The sequence below is a fragment of the Stenella coeruleoalba genome (genome assembly GCF_951394435.1).
Source record: "Stenella coeruleoalba genome assembly, chromosome: 2".
Lineage (NCBI taxonomy): Eukaryota > Metazoa > Chordata > Mammalia > Artiodactyla > Delphinidae > Stenella > Stenella coeruleoalba.
The window spans coordinates 66,000,439-66,014,809 of NC_137147.1; the positions used below are offsets into that span (position 1 = coordinate 66,000,439).

A 14,371-nucleotide genomic window follows, 5' to 3' on the forward strand; every position below is an offset into this window, starting at 1 on the left:
ATTAAGGAAATGCTTCCATTTACCACTGCAACAAAAAGAATAAAATACCTAGGAATAAACCTACCTAAGGAGGTGAAAGACTTGTAATCAGAAAACTATAAAACACTTATGAAAGAAATCAAAGATGACATAAACACACTGAGAAATATACCATGTTCTTGGATTCGAAGAATCAATATTGTGAAAATGACTATACTACCCAAAGCAATGTACAGATTCAGTGCAATCCCTATCAAACAAACAATGGCATTCTTCACAGAATTAGAACAAAAAATTTTACAATTTGTATGGAAACCCAAAAGACCCCGAAAAGCCAAAGCAATCTTGAGAAAGATAAACGGAGCTGGAGGAATCAGGCTCCCTGACTTCAAATTATACTACAAAGCCACAGTAATCAAAGTAGTATGGTACTGGCAGAAAAACAGAAATATAGATCAATGGAACAGGATAGAAAGCTTGGAGATCAACACACGCACATATGGTCACCTAATTTATGACAAAGGGGGCAAGAACATACAATGGAGAAAAGACAGCCTCTTCAATAAGTGGTGCTGGGAAAACTGGACAGCTACATGAAAAAGAATAAAATTAGAACACTCCCTAACACCATACACAAAAATAAACTCAAAATGGATTAAATACCCAAATATAAGACTGGACACTATAAAACTCTTGGAGGAAAACACAGGCAGAACACTCTATGAAATATATCACTGCAAGGTCCTTTTTGAACCACCTCCTAGAGAAATGGAAATAAAAACAAAAATAAACAAATGGGACCTAATGAAACTTAAAAGCTTTTGCACAGCAAAGGAAACCATAAATAAGATGAAAAGACAACCCCTGGAATGGGAAAAAATATTTGCTAATGAAGCAACTGACAAAGGATTATCTCCAAAATATACAAGCAGCTCATGCAGCTCAGTATCAAAAAAACAAACATCCCAATTGAAAAATGCGCAGAAGACCTAAACAGACATTTCAGCAGAGAAGATATACAGATTGCCAAAAAACACATGAAAGGATGCTCAACATCACTAATCATTAGAGAAATGCAAATCAAAACTACAATGAGGTATCACCTCACACCAGTCAGAATGGCCATCATCAAAAAATCTACAAATAAATGCTGGAGAGGGTGTGGAGAAAAGGGAACCCTCTTACACTGCACTGTTGGTGGGAATGTAAATTGACAGAGCCACTATGGAGAAAAGTATGGAGGTTCCTTAAAAAAGTAAAAATAGAACTACCCTACGACCCAGCAATCCCACTACTGGGCATATACCCTGAGAAAACTATAATTCAAAAAGAGCCATGTACCACAATGTTCACTGAAGCTCTATTTACAAGAGCCAGGACATAGAAGCAACCTAAGTGTCCACCAACAGATGAATGGATAAAGAAGATGTGGCACATATATACAATGGAATATTACTCAGCCATAAAAGGAAATGAAATTGAGTTATTTGTAGTGAGGTGGATGGACCTAGAGTCTGTCATACAGAGTGAAGTCAGAAAGAGAAAAACAAATACTGTATGCTAAGACATATATATGGAATCTAAAAAAAAAATGGTTCTGAAGAACCTAGGGGCAGGACAGGAATAAAGATGCAGACGTAGAGAATGGACTTGAGGACACGGGGAGCGGGAAGGGCAAGCTGGGACGAAGTGAGAGAGTGGCATGGACATATATACAGTACCACAAGTAAAATGGATAGCTAGTGGGAAGCAGCCGCATAGCACAGGGTAATGAGCTCAGTGCTTTATGACCACCTAGAGGGGGTGGGATACGGAGGGTAGGAGGGAGACACAAAAGGAAGGAGATGTGGGGATATATGTATATGTATAGCTGATTCGCTTTGGTATAAAGCAGAAACTAACACACCATTGTAAAGCAATTACACTCCAATAAAGTTGTTAAAAAAAAAAAGCTCTTAGAGGAAAACATAGGAAAAACACTCTTGGACATAAACTACAGGAAGATCTTTTTTACCCACCTCCTAGAGTAATGAAAATAAAAACAAAAATAAACATATGGGACCTAAGGAAACTTAAAAGCTTTTGCTCAGCAAAGGAATCCATAAACAAGATGAAAAGACAACACTCAGTTTGGGAGAAAATATTTGCAAATGAATCAGTGGACAAAGGATTACTCTCCAAAGTATATAACAGCTCATGGAGCTCAATATCAAAAAAACAAACACCTCAGTTAAAAAATGGGCCAAAGACCTAAATTTCACCAATAAGATGCTCAACATCACTATTTATTAGACAAATGCAAATCAAAACTACAATGAGGTATCACCTCACACCAGTCAGAACGGCCATGATCAAAAAATCTACAAACAATAAATGCTGGAGAGGGTGTGGAGAAAAGGGAACCCTCTTGCACTGCTGGTGGGAATGTAAATTGATCCAGCCACTAGGGAGAACAATATGGAGGTTTCTTAAAAAACTAAAAATAGAACTACCATATGACCCAGCAATCCCCTGCTGGGCATATACCCTGAGAAAACCACATCAAAAAGAGTCATGTACCACAATGTTCACTGCAGCACTATTTACAATAGCCAGGACATGGAAGCAACCTAAGTGTCCATTGACAGATGAATGGATAAGGAAGATGTGGCACATATATACAATGGAATATTACTCAGCCATAAAAAGGAATGAAATTGGATCTTTTGTAGAGATGTGGATGGACCTAGAGTCTGTCATACAGAGTGAAGTAAACCAGAAAGAGAAAAACAAATATCATATATGAATGCATATACATGGAATCTAGAAAAATGGTACAGATGAATCTATTTGTAGGGCAGGAATAGAGATGCAGACGTAGAGAACGGACATGTGGACACGGGGGTAAGGGGAGGGTGGGACGAACTGGGAGATTAGGTTTGACATAAATACACTACCATGTGTAAAATAGATAGCTAGTGGAAACCTTATATAGCACAGGGAGCTCAGTTTGGTCGTCTGTGATGACCTAGATGGGTGGGATGGGGGGGTGGGAGTTCCAATAGGGAGGGGATACGGGTGTGCATATAGCTGATTCATTTCATTGTACAGCAGAAACTAACACAACATTGTGAAACAATTTTACTACAAAAAAAAAAAAAAAAAAGAGTTACCTGAAATAGGAATATTCTGTGAGACTGATAACTGCACATCTCCAGTTCCTGGTGGCATGTCAACAACTAAATAGTCCAGTTGACCCCAATCTACCTAAAAACCAAGATGACACAAATAACATCACTGTATAAACAAATGTGGTGGATAGTGATATAAACAAAAATAAATGAATTAATAACAAAGCTAAAATAATAGCTTTCACTTGAACCATTAGTAAATGCCAGGGTCTGTGCTGAGGGCTGATAAATGGATGAAGAAGAAACAATCTTTGCCTCTAGCAGAACTTTTCTGACCAATAAGGTTAAATTTTCAAATGACACCACAAAACACACACATACCATAATGGCGAACCCCTTGCACAATGGACTTCTATTCAGGACCACTCATTTATTTTCACTGAAAATAGCCCGTATTTTACCTAAGGAGGTCTTAGCTTTTTGTCCTTTGTGGTTTTTAGTACAGTGTTTCCTATAGCAGATCTTAATATAATTGTTTTAAGTTTATTATTTTTCCTTCATAAAACACACTAATAATGAAAACCAAAACTTAATAAGAGAATTTTAGAAATATACCTAGAGTTCCAAATTAACATTTTGATTATTTCTTTTCAGGCACTTTTCTAAGTATCTATATCTAGAAAATTCAGCTGTTTAACCAAGCCCTTAATGCTCAGCCTCAATTAGATAGGGCTCAAGGGTACCTCAGGCTCTTTTCTCCTCAAGTGGTTCTTCCTTCTGAGTCCCCAGTTTCAGTGAAAGGCCCTAGGATCCCCTTAGTTACCTAAGGCAAAGGCTTGGGATAATACTTAACTGTTCCCTTTCCCTTGCTATCCCCAGTTACTGATTATGCCTTCTAAAAATCTCTCAAATGTATCCATGTCTCTCTTTCTGCATGGCCGAGAACCAAACATAGGCCACAGGCATCTATCACTAAAGTCTCCCAACCAATCTCTCTGGTCTAGCACTGCCCATACAGTGTGTTCCTAACACCAGTGAAAATTGGTTTGATAGTGCCACTTTTTTGCTTAAAACTCTTCTATTGCTTTTAGGATAAAATCTAAGTTTTAGCTTCAGAACCTCTGCCTGGTCTTCTTCACTTGCTAATTCCTCCTCATTCTTTAGATCGTAGCTTGAAATTTACTTCCCATAACTTCCATTAAAGTTTAGATATGGTGTTCCTACTATGTAGGAACAATTCTTCTAATTGTTTGTTCATTCATTCATTCATTCATTCACCCAACAAATGTTTATTGAGTACCTACTATATATTAGGCATTGAGCTAGGTATTGATAATTAAATGGTATCACGGTCCCTAGCCTCACAGAATTTACAATACAGAGGGAGACAGATATTAAGCACATAATGATATAACCTGTGCAAAGAAGTTAGAGAAACCGAAAGATCAACATAGCTGAAGAGCAGTGCAGGGGGAAAGATGGCATTCATTTACTGTTATTTCAGTATCTGTCTCCTCATGAAACTGTAGATGACAGAATACGTAACAAAGAATGGATACATAGGAGATGCTCAATAAGTTTTCTTTCAAGAAATGAATAAATAAATAAACACATGCAAAGATTCAAAAATTTTTAAATGTAAATCATACTGTGTATATAATCCCATATCCTGTTTCTTAAAACTTAATAATGTGAAATAAGCCTTTTCCATATAATCACATATTTTTAAAATTTAGATGATATTGGGTCAGATGGATTCATTCATGTATTAACACATTTATTCAACACATATTTACTGAGAATTGATGCCAGGCACTGTTCCAGGTGATGAAGATACAGCAGTGAAAAAAACAAAGTCCCAGCCACCAGGCAACTAATGTTTTAGTGACGAAGACAGGTAGATAAACAGGCAGAAAGACAAGCAAATCAAAGACAAGTGCTACAAAGAAAACAAGTACCCCTTACTACACAAAATTACTTGGTTCCTGATTTGGATATATCCAGATCAAATAGCAAGAGACAGTTTTAGGGACTTCCCTGGTGGTCCAGTGGTTAAGACTCTGTGCTTCCAGTGCAGGGGGCACAGGTGTGATCCCTGGTGGGGGAACTAAGATCTCACATGCCACACAGCATGGCCAAGAAATAAAATTAGAAAAAAAAGAGAGAGATAGTTTTAAAATCTTCAATTCCTGAATTTCAGAGGGCAAGTAGTAAGAGTTCAGACAGCTAAGGATTTATCAAAGAATTTCTTTGAGTCTCTTCAGTTCCCATGGTCCGATGGTGAGGAACACATGAAGAAGAGGGAAAAGGAATAGAGTGGTAGAAGATGCTACTTTTGACAGGGTGGTCAGAGCCTGGAGTGAAGTGAGAAAAATAACTGATGCAATTCTCAGAAAGCATTCCAGGCAGAAGCAGTAGCAAGTGCAAAGGACCTGAGATGCGGATATGCTTGGCGCATTCAAAGGATAGCTAGGAAGGCAGTACAGCCTTTCTAAAATAGCACTTCCCCCAACCATCAGTCTCTTTCCTTCTCTGAATGTGTCCTTCTTCAACACATTTATCAGTATATGTCATGATATACTGACATGTCTTTTAGGAATTCTATAATATTTCTCAAACATAAGTGCTTGACACTGATTTAATGACACATTTTAAGAGAATGATGAAATGATGAACATGAAGTAGTTCGTTTTCAATATAGGGTTTCTTGGTTTGAAAAATAGTTACCCCTAAGTTACCCATGACCATCATCTATGAAACTATTTACAAAAAAGACAAAGGATACTTTTCATTTTATATCCTCTGCACTGAAATTCCTAGCACTGGCAGACTGACAAGTCTCTTTGTTTCAGAGGACATCAAATGACTGGTGCCAACAATTTATCATTGTTGTTCTTTGGCATTTAATCATATTTATCACATTGGCTCCAATTTCTTATTTCTTTAAAGAGAACTGCTATTATGGTTCCAAGGAACTAAAAATATATCGCTGTTAAGACAATTAATTTCAAATGACTCAAACTGAATTCAAACTTTCTGGGGGAAAAAAAAAAACACCTGGACCAACACCTTCATCTCACATAGTAGGCATTTCACAAAGGCTTGCAGACTTGAACAGAACTGAAGTCAGTATCTGAGTTCCAGTTTTAGAGCATTCACTAATATTAATATTGAAATATACTGGCTGCCAGGAAGTTCCAGTTCTCTTACAAAATAATCCCCAAAGCATTGATTATAGAATGATTTAGGGATTCTCTAATTCTTCTCAGTGTTTGTTTATGCATATAAATTATTTATTACTAAATATAGAGAAATAAGTACTAGCAAAACACCCAGGTATCTCATTTAGTAAAACCAAGCGACCGATCCAGATTTTGTGTGGCCTGAACCATATACAATTTGGGTGGTCTTCTCTAAGAATTAGAATGCAGTTAGGAATGCAAAATTTGGTACAAAAGTAAATATTTATTTAGAATGTACAAGAAATCATCATAAAATGCTGGAGCCTTAGAGATTCAAGTCCCTTTCTCTGAGGTCTCTTGAACAACAGAAATGCTTACATAGAAATGCTTCCTGACTGCAACCGGCTTCTTCTCTCCACTGAGAACACTCTACAACTCCCAGCATCTCTTAGGAGCCCATGACAGTGTGGAACCCTGAACTTAAGCTTCATTAGCCTCAAGGTAACCCCACCTCTAGTAAAACCTGCTTGGCTCCCTCTCAGGCTCCAGACTCAAAGGATCCCAGCAGAACAGACTGAATCAGTCTAGAAGTGGAGTTACCAAGGTAGTTCAGAGATGCCCTGTGGATAAGGAGGCAGTGCTGCAGCAGAGAATTCAGCAGTGTAGCCAGGAAATCAAACATGTGCATTACATCTAAAGAGGGACATAAACAGCATAATGGGAGGGTAAAAAAATAAAATAAAATCCAGTGGTCAGGGCAATTGTGAAGGATGGGATGAGGTACAGATTAGGGGCAGCATTCAGACCTGAGTCTGCCAACAGAGGCTTTGTGCAAGATGCCTCTTTTACACAGTAGTACATAACCTTTATTCCCCTCTAAAGGGTTTGAGATACAGGACTTCTGGAATCAAATATTGATATAATGTAGCCACTGAGCTTTTGTCCAAAGCCATTCATATAACATTAGAACAGCTGTTTTTTCATGTGTCCTATAAATATGCATTTGTAATTGCTATAACAGCACAACCTATGGTATTGCTTTTTTTTTTTTTACTGCTCTTTCTCTTTGTTTATTAAGACAACCAACACTTGAAGTTTATGCTATCAGAAATAACTACTGGGACTTCCTTGGTTGCACAGTGGTTAAGAATTTGCCTGCCAATGCAGGGGAAATGGGTTTGAGCCCTGGTCCGGGAAGATCCCGCATGCCACGGAGCAACTAAGCCCGTGAGCCACAACTACTGCGCCCCCATGCCACAACTACTGAAGCCCATGCACCTAGAGCCCATGCTCCGCAACAAGAGAAGCCTGTGCACCACAACAAAGAGTAGCCCCCGCTCGCCGCAACTAGAAAAAGCCCACGCACAGCAACAAAGACCCAATGCAGCCATAAATAAATAAATAAATTTATTTAAAAAAATAATTACTAAATCTCTGTTAAATTATTTTTATTTCTTTCTTGTCAACCTTACACAGGGAAAATATTCCAAACTAACACTGACTGGGGTAATTTTAGGCCAACATGTCTTCTCCAAACAATACTTTGTATTTTATATTCAGAATAATGCCTGATAATCTGAGGGTAACTCAAAAACTCAAATAAAGGCAATTCCCTCTTTTCTGAGGAATGACTGGGAGATAAAAGTGTGTCTTATATTTGGACAGATAAGGCTATGAAGACATCAGGACATCAGTTATGAAGAGTATGGTGCTATGAATGGGTAAAGAAGGTGGACCACTTTCTTCCATGGATACTTCTATTAAGAAGCTGACCAAAGCAGAAGCTATCCGGCCTTGCTTCAGAGGATGCCAGGAGCACAAGTGCAAAGTGGCTGAGTTGTAAGTGTTGAAAAGAAAGGGCCCATAGATGCATTCCATTTTTGGCTTCTCAGCTGGCGGGAGCAGTGTACCACAGTCAACCTCCAGAGTAGCAGACTCCATCATCAGCACTACACAGGCCACGTTTAAGTACCACAGGGTCAACATGTGCTTTTCCAAAGCAAAGGCAGAGTGTCCCAGCTATCCCAGGTCTGTCAGCAAGGCCAATGTGAGCCAGGTGAAAACAATATCAGCAGGGATGGGCCCTGGGCCCCTGTGGAATCAGGGAGGAAAATCACTGCCAAGAAAGAGAGGCAGAGCTATAACCTGCTAGAGCCAAAGTGGTGGCCAAGACTCCTGAGGGCAAGAAAAAGGTAACTTAAGAATGAAAAGAGGAATCACAAAGCAGGAGAAATGGGACAAAATCTAGACTGAGTAATTTAAAAGTGGGCTGTGTCCCGGCAGCCCATTCATATAATACTTAGAATATTCCATCAGTGAGAGGGCAAATTCTTAAAGGAAGTTGGGCTGAGCCAGACACTGCCTCTTTCCTTCCTGTCTGCTCTTAATTAGTCACTGAAGAGTTGGTTTTGACTCTTATGCCTACTTGACTCATAATTAGTAGATCTCAAGGTAGTGTCCTGATGTCTGACTCTGTCTGTCTGACCTGGTCTGTATCTGTTGCTACTTCTATCCTGTACCTAAGTCCTGCTACCTGTTCCTGACTTCCTGGTTCTCCAACCACTGTTAGGCATGTTTCAACCCTAATAGCAAATAGAACAGTGTACCTGTGCTTTGCTTAGAATCCCAGACATGAAACCATGCCACTACCGGCATAGGAGATGCAGCTAACCTTGTCTCAGGCCCGTGGACAAATATGTCAGGCAAATCATCAAGCTCCTAGGATTTTTGATTCAACTAATTTCCAAGGTTTGAATGGGTCTTCAAGCTCTAAGAATTCTACGGTAATTATTTTTATACAAAATTATCTCCCCAACTTCAGTGTAAGCTTCCTGACAGACGAACCCATTCTTTATACATCTCCAGACTCCCTTTCCACAGCCAATCCCCTCTCTAATGAACCAGTGTTCAGTGTTCAATCAATAACCACTGACTGATTCTGAGTCAAGTTGCTCCTTACAATTTTTTTCTTTTTCTTTTTAAACTTCTTTATTGGAGTATAGATGCTTTACAACAGTGTGTTAGTTTCTGCTTTATAACAAAGCGAATCAGCTATACGTATACATATATTCCCATATCTCCTCCCTCTTGCGTCTCCCTCCCACCCTCCCTATCCCACCCGTCTAGGTGGTCACAAAGCACCGAGCTGATCTTCCTGTGCTATGTGGTTGCTTCCCACTAGCTATCTATTTTACATTTGGTAGTATATATAAGTCCATGCCACTCTCTCACTTTGTCCCAGCTTACCCTTCCCCCTCCCTGCATCCTCAAGTCCATTCTCTACATCTGTGTCTTTATTCCTGTCCTGCCCCTAGGTTCTTCATAATCTTTTTTTTTTTTTTTTTTAGATTCCATATATATGTCTTAGCATACGGTATTTGTCTTTCTCTTTCTGACTTACTTCACTCTGTATGACAGACTCTAGGTCCATCCACCTCACTACAAATAACTCAATTTCATTTCCTCTTATGGCTGAGTAATATTCCATTGTATATATGTGCCACATCTTCTTTATCTGTTCATCTGTCGATGGACACTTAGGTTGCTTCTATGTCCTGGCTCTTGTAAACAGAGCTAAATGGAGCTGCAGTGAACATTATGGTACATGACTCTTTTTGAATTATGGTCTTCTCAGGGTATATGCCCAGTAGTGGGATTGCTGGGTTGTACAGTAGTTCTATTTTTAGTTTTTAAGGAACCTCCATACTTTTCTCCATAGTGGCTGTCACACTCCCACCAACAGTGCAATGTAAGAGGGTTCCCTTTTCTCCACACTCTCTCCAGCATTTATTGTTTGTAGATTTTTTGATGGTGGCCATTCTAACTGGTGTGAGGTGAGACCTCATTGTAGTTTTGATTTGCATTTCTCTAATGATTAGTGGTGTTGAGCATTCTTTCATGTGTTTGTTGGCAATCTGTATATCTTCTTTGGAGAAATGTCTATTTAGGTCTTCTGCCCATTTGTGGATTGCTCCTTACAATTTTATTATACTACTAAAATTAAATTTTTTGCCATGTGAGGTACCTTTTATATAAAATATAAACCTAAAATAGAACACAAAATAGGATTAAGTCTGAACCATATTTTTTGCTCTGCCCAGTGATTTATTCATAAAATCATGCAATATTTTATTTCGGTTGCAAGAAGAAAACTGCTATAAAGGTGAAATTATTTAAATATAAATACCACAATAAAAATCTGAATAACAAAAAAATTTCTACTTGAGTTGATGGCCTACTGGCTTGTGGAAATAAGTGACACAACAAAATATAATGAACTTATCCTTGAGACTATTTTGATAACAGCTGACCCAGTTATAAGATGAAAATACATTATTTAAGTTACAACAATGATCTAAAAGTTCTTCCCTAATATTTTCATTTTTTTCGGATGAAAGTTCTCTAATCCATTTTCAACTTTCTTCCATTCTGGGACTTCTCTGGTGGAGCAGTGGTTAAGAATTTGCCTGCCAATGCAGGGCTCGAGCCCTGTTCTGGGAAGATCCCACGTGCCGTGTAGCAACTAAGCCCGTGCGCCACAACTACTGAGCTTGTGCTCTAGAGCCCACAAACCACAACTACTAAAGCCCACGCGCCTAGAGACTGCGAACAGCAACAAAGAGTAGCCCCCGCTTGCCGCTAGAGAAAGCCCGCGTGTGGCAGTGAAGACCCAACACAGCCAAAAATAAATAAAAACAAATAAATAGATTTATAAAACAAAAAAAATTTCTTCCTTTCCGTAGGAAAAGGGGGTGGGGGTGGAAAACTTCTTGACTAAATCCCTCCAAAGGCACTACCAACCCATGTGATAGCAGTAATGTTTTGAGAAAGAAAGAGAAACTTTACTCTTTATCTTTCCCTTTATCATCATCTCACATTTCCTTAATTGTTCTAGCAGATATAGAGCAAGACTGACCCTAACAACCTGGAGATAGCATCAATTCACAGAGGACTTCTTACCCAAAAGTTGATATATGGGTCAATCTTTGGTACCTAGTTTCTAAAATAATGTTTAAAAGATTATCCAATTCCCAGGCTAGCCTACAGTCGTCCCATGTAAATCCATAGTACAACTGAAACAGTAAAACTTCACAATATAAAAATAATGATGTTATCACAAAAGTAACAATATTTTAGTTAATTATGAGAACATCTCTCTAAATTCTCCAGAGTCTTGCTTTAGGCCACAGATGTTCATCACCTAGGAAGGAGATGTTAGTGAAGGATAGGACTGCTACCAAAAAGGTCTAAAATATTACAAACTTGCCTGAGAATCATGATATTTTTATTTTTAAAAATTACTAAAAGAAATTAAAAAATAAAAACTCTCCCTATATACCTAAAGGCTGAAGCTTCAAATTTTTTTTTTAAGTGGGAGTAACAAATCACTTTATTAATCTAATCTGGGACAGTTTATAAAATATATTTAGATGTGTGGTACTCCCTTTAATTAGGAAAGCTATAAAACCATAATACTCTTTAAAAAAAAATCCTTAGAAAAAATATTGTACTTGGGAGGATTCAAGGTCCTGAAGGAGCAGGATGGTAGCTGCCATAGAAGCTGCATGGAGCCCCAGAGAGGATTCCTAGTCATTGTCCAATGGCTTTGATGGTTCTTAAAGATGTTACTGAACTTGAGGGACACTATGTTCCAGCAGAGCAGTCTACCCAGTGTAGTACTGCATGCTAGAGATGATCTGTCCCAGTCAAGCTTATTTCTTTAGCTCTAGTTACCTGTGACCTGGAGTCCTACATTTGAGTCTTACGGGCCATCAGGTCAAACTGGCTAATGAATAGGGAAGAGGTGAGGGGAAGGGTCTACAGGTAACAGGTAAAGGGGTGCAAATGGAAATGAACAGTTAATGAGAGCCTATTATAGGGTAGATACATTTACATAACATTGTAAAATGGGCATTATAATCTCTTATTTTACAGAGATAAGAATATTCAGGATTAGAGAAGTTAAGAAAATTGCCCAAGGCCAGGCTGATGGTGAGTGATGGAGATGGGATATAAATCCTGGTCTGTGTGACTCAAGTCATGCTCCCAAGTCTCCCAGAGAATTGGGTGCAGTGTCACTATTCTCCAAGCCCCTGAAGATTTCTGCTACCACAACCCCAAGAACAAATGAGCTTTATGAGACTTCCCTGGTGGTCCAGTGGTTAAGATTCCATGCTCCAAATACAGGGGGCCCAGGTTCGATCCCTGGCCTGGGAATTAGATCCTGCATGCCACAACTAATAGATCCCACATGCCGCAAAGAAGATCCCGTGTGCCGCAACTAAGACCCAGCACAGCCAAATAAATAAATAAATATTTTTTTAAAAGAGAACAAATGATCTTTACTACAACACTTTTTCAGAGTATGATAAAATACATATATAAAGTAGACACTACAGACCCACGGAAAATTATTTACTTAGATAATATAAGTAAGAAATAGAAGAATCATTTGTTTCCTTTTTTCCCCTCCCATTTTCCTGGTTAATTATAAAGATGTTTCTTCTATTTCTGAGCATTTTTTAATGGTATATCACAGTATTCTTTCCTTACATGATCCTTTAAGAGTCTTTTATACATTAAAGCATGGTCTTGGGGCTTCCCTGGTGGCACAGTGGTTGAGAGTCCACCTGCTGATGGAGGGGACACGGGTTCGTGCCCCGGTCTGGGAAGATCCCACATGCCGCGGAGCAGCTGGGCCCATGAGCCATGGCTGCTGAGCCTGCGCATCTGGAGGCCACAACAGTGAGAGGCCTGCGTACCGCAAAAAAAAAAAAAAAAAAAAAAAAAAGAATATTTTATCTTTCAATAATCCACCACTAAATTCTAGTTTTGTTTTAAGTCAATAACCATCATTCTACCCACCGTCTATTTTTATTCTAAAAATTTAAAGATCTAACTCACATCAAATAGAAAACCAACTGTGAGAAACTGTAGCTCCATATTCAGTTACATTTTAAGTATGAGCTATTATAATGCAGCTTTCAGATTTCAAATTCTGATTCAGACATTAATCACTATGATTAAAAAAAAACAGCACTGGAAAGGAGGAGTTTGGTAAAAATCAAGACTATGAATCTAGCTGGGTACAGATAAGAGTCCAGATATCTACTCATCAAACAGAAGAATTCTAGTGTAGAAAATTGGCATACCTAAATTCCAATCATTTTTATCACTAATTAGCTAGATTACCATGGGTCAGCCAGTTAACCTCTCTGGCCCTCAATTTTCTCATCTGTTAAAGTGTTTTAGATTAGATGATCACTAAGGTTCCTTCCAACTACTTAAAAAAAGAAAATGTGACCATGACCTGTTTATGTAACTTGAAAAACATCTGTGAGAGATTTGCTTACAGAAAAAAGTAAATAAAAAGTATTCTTATCAAAGCAACAAAATATCAAAACAAGCTATTTTTTTTAAGGGAGCACTTTATATAAAAACAAGAAAGCTAAAAGCAAATTGGTATATTTAACACATTTATTTCATGGAACAATCATATTTCTTATGGAAAATTTAGCTTAAATTTACAAAGAACTCAAATCTAAATTTGTTTTGAACTACAATCTACTCTGCCATCCTAAAATACCTCGTTCTGGCTCATCTAGGAATTAATGTGTTATATCTATATAAAATGTCATAATTTACAAAATAGATGCATTCCTGAAGAGTTGTTGAGGGAACCACCACTAAGTTGAGTGGGGAGGGGACTCAATCACAAACGCTTAAAGGTCGAGAGATCTAATCCAATTTTCCAGCTAATACAAAACACTCATGACTGAAATATACTCAACCAACAAAAGAAAGCTCGAATCATTCCAATGCTTATCACACACTCAGATACAAATTGTGGAATAATTTGTACAATAATAATAATAATAATAATATAAAATAAAAGCATGGAAGAAAATTGTCACAAGAATCTTTTCTATTTTTTTCTTTTGCTATACGTGAAATTGGTTTACTTTTGACTTACTTTATTACTCATATTTCATAACTTAAGATATGCTTTGTTTTCTGATTTGTCTTTTGTTGCTATGTGAACCGCTATTTGTAAGACATCCTCCTTTTAAAAATATGAATAAGCACCTATTAAATCCCAAG

At 38.0% G+C, this 14,371-nt stretch overlaps 1 protein-coding gene across 16 annotated transcripts in view; it reads right to left on the reverse strand.

Moving 5' to 3' along the window:
* The window catches only part of NUBPL (NUBP iron-sulfur cluster assembly factor, mitochondrial), a 277,378-nt gene that overhangs the window by 79,151 nt on the left and 183,856 nt on the right, over nt 1-14,371 (reverse strand). For 15 of the 16 annotated variants that reach the window (XR_013825372.1, XR_013825373.1, XR_013825374.1 and 12 more), the window contains one exon: nt 3,132-3,225. Coding sequence is in view for 13 of the 16 variants with exons in the window: in XM_079908479.1 (XP_079764605.1) it covers nt 3,132-3,225 (94 nt within the window). In the remaining 3 variants the exon portion in view is untranslated. The remainder of the gene's footprint in view (nt 1-3,131; nt 3,226-14,371) is intronic. The other variant, XM_079908476.1, reaches the window with a different exon arrangement.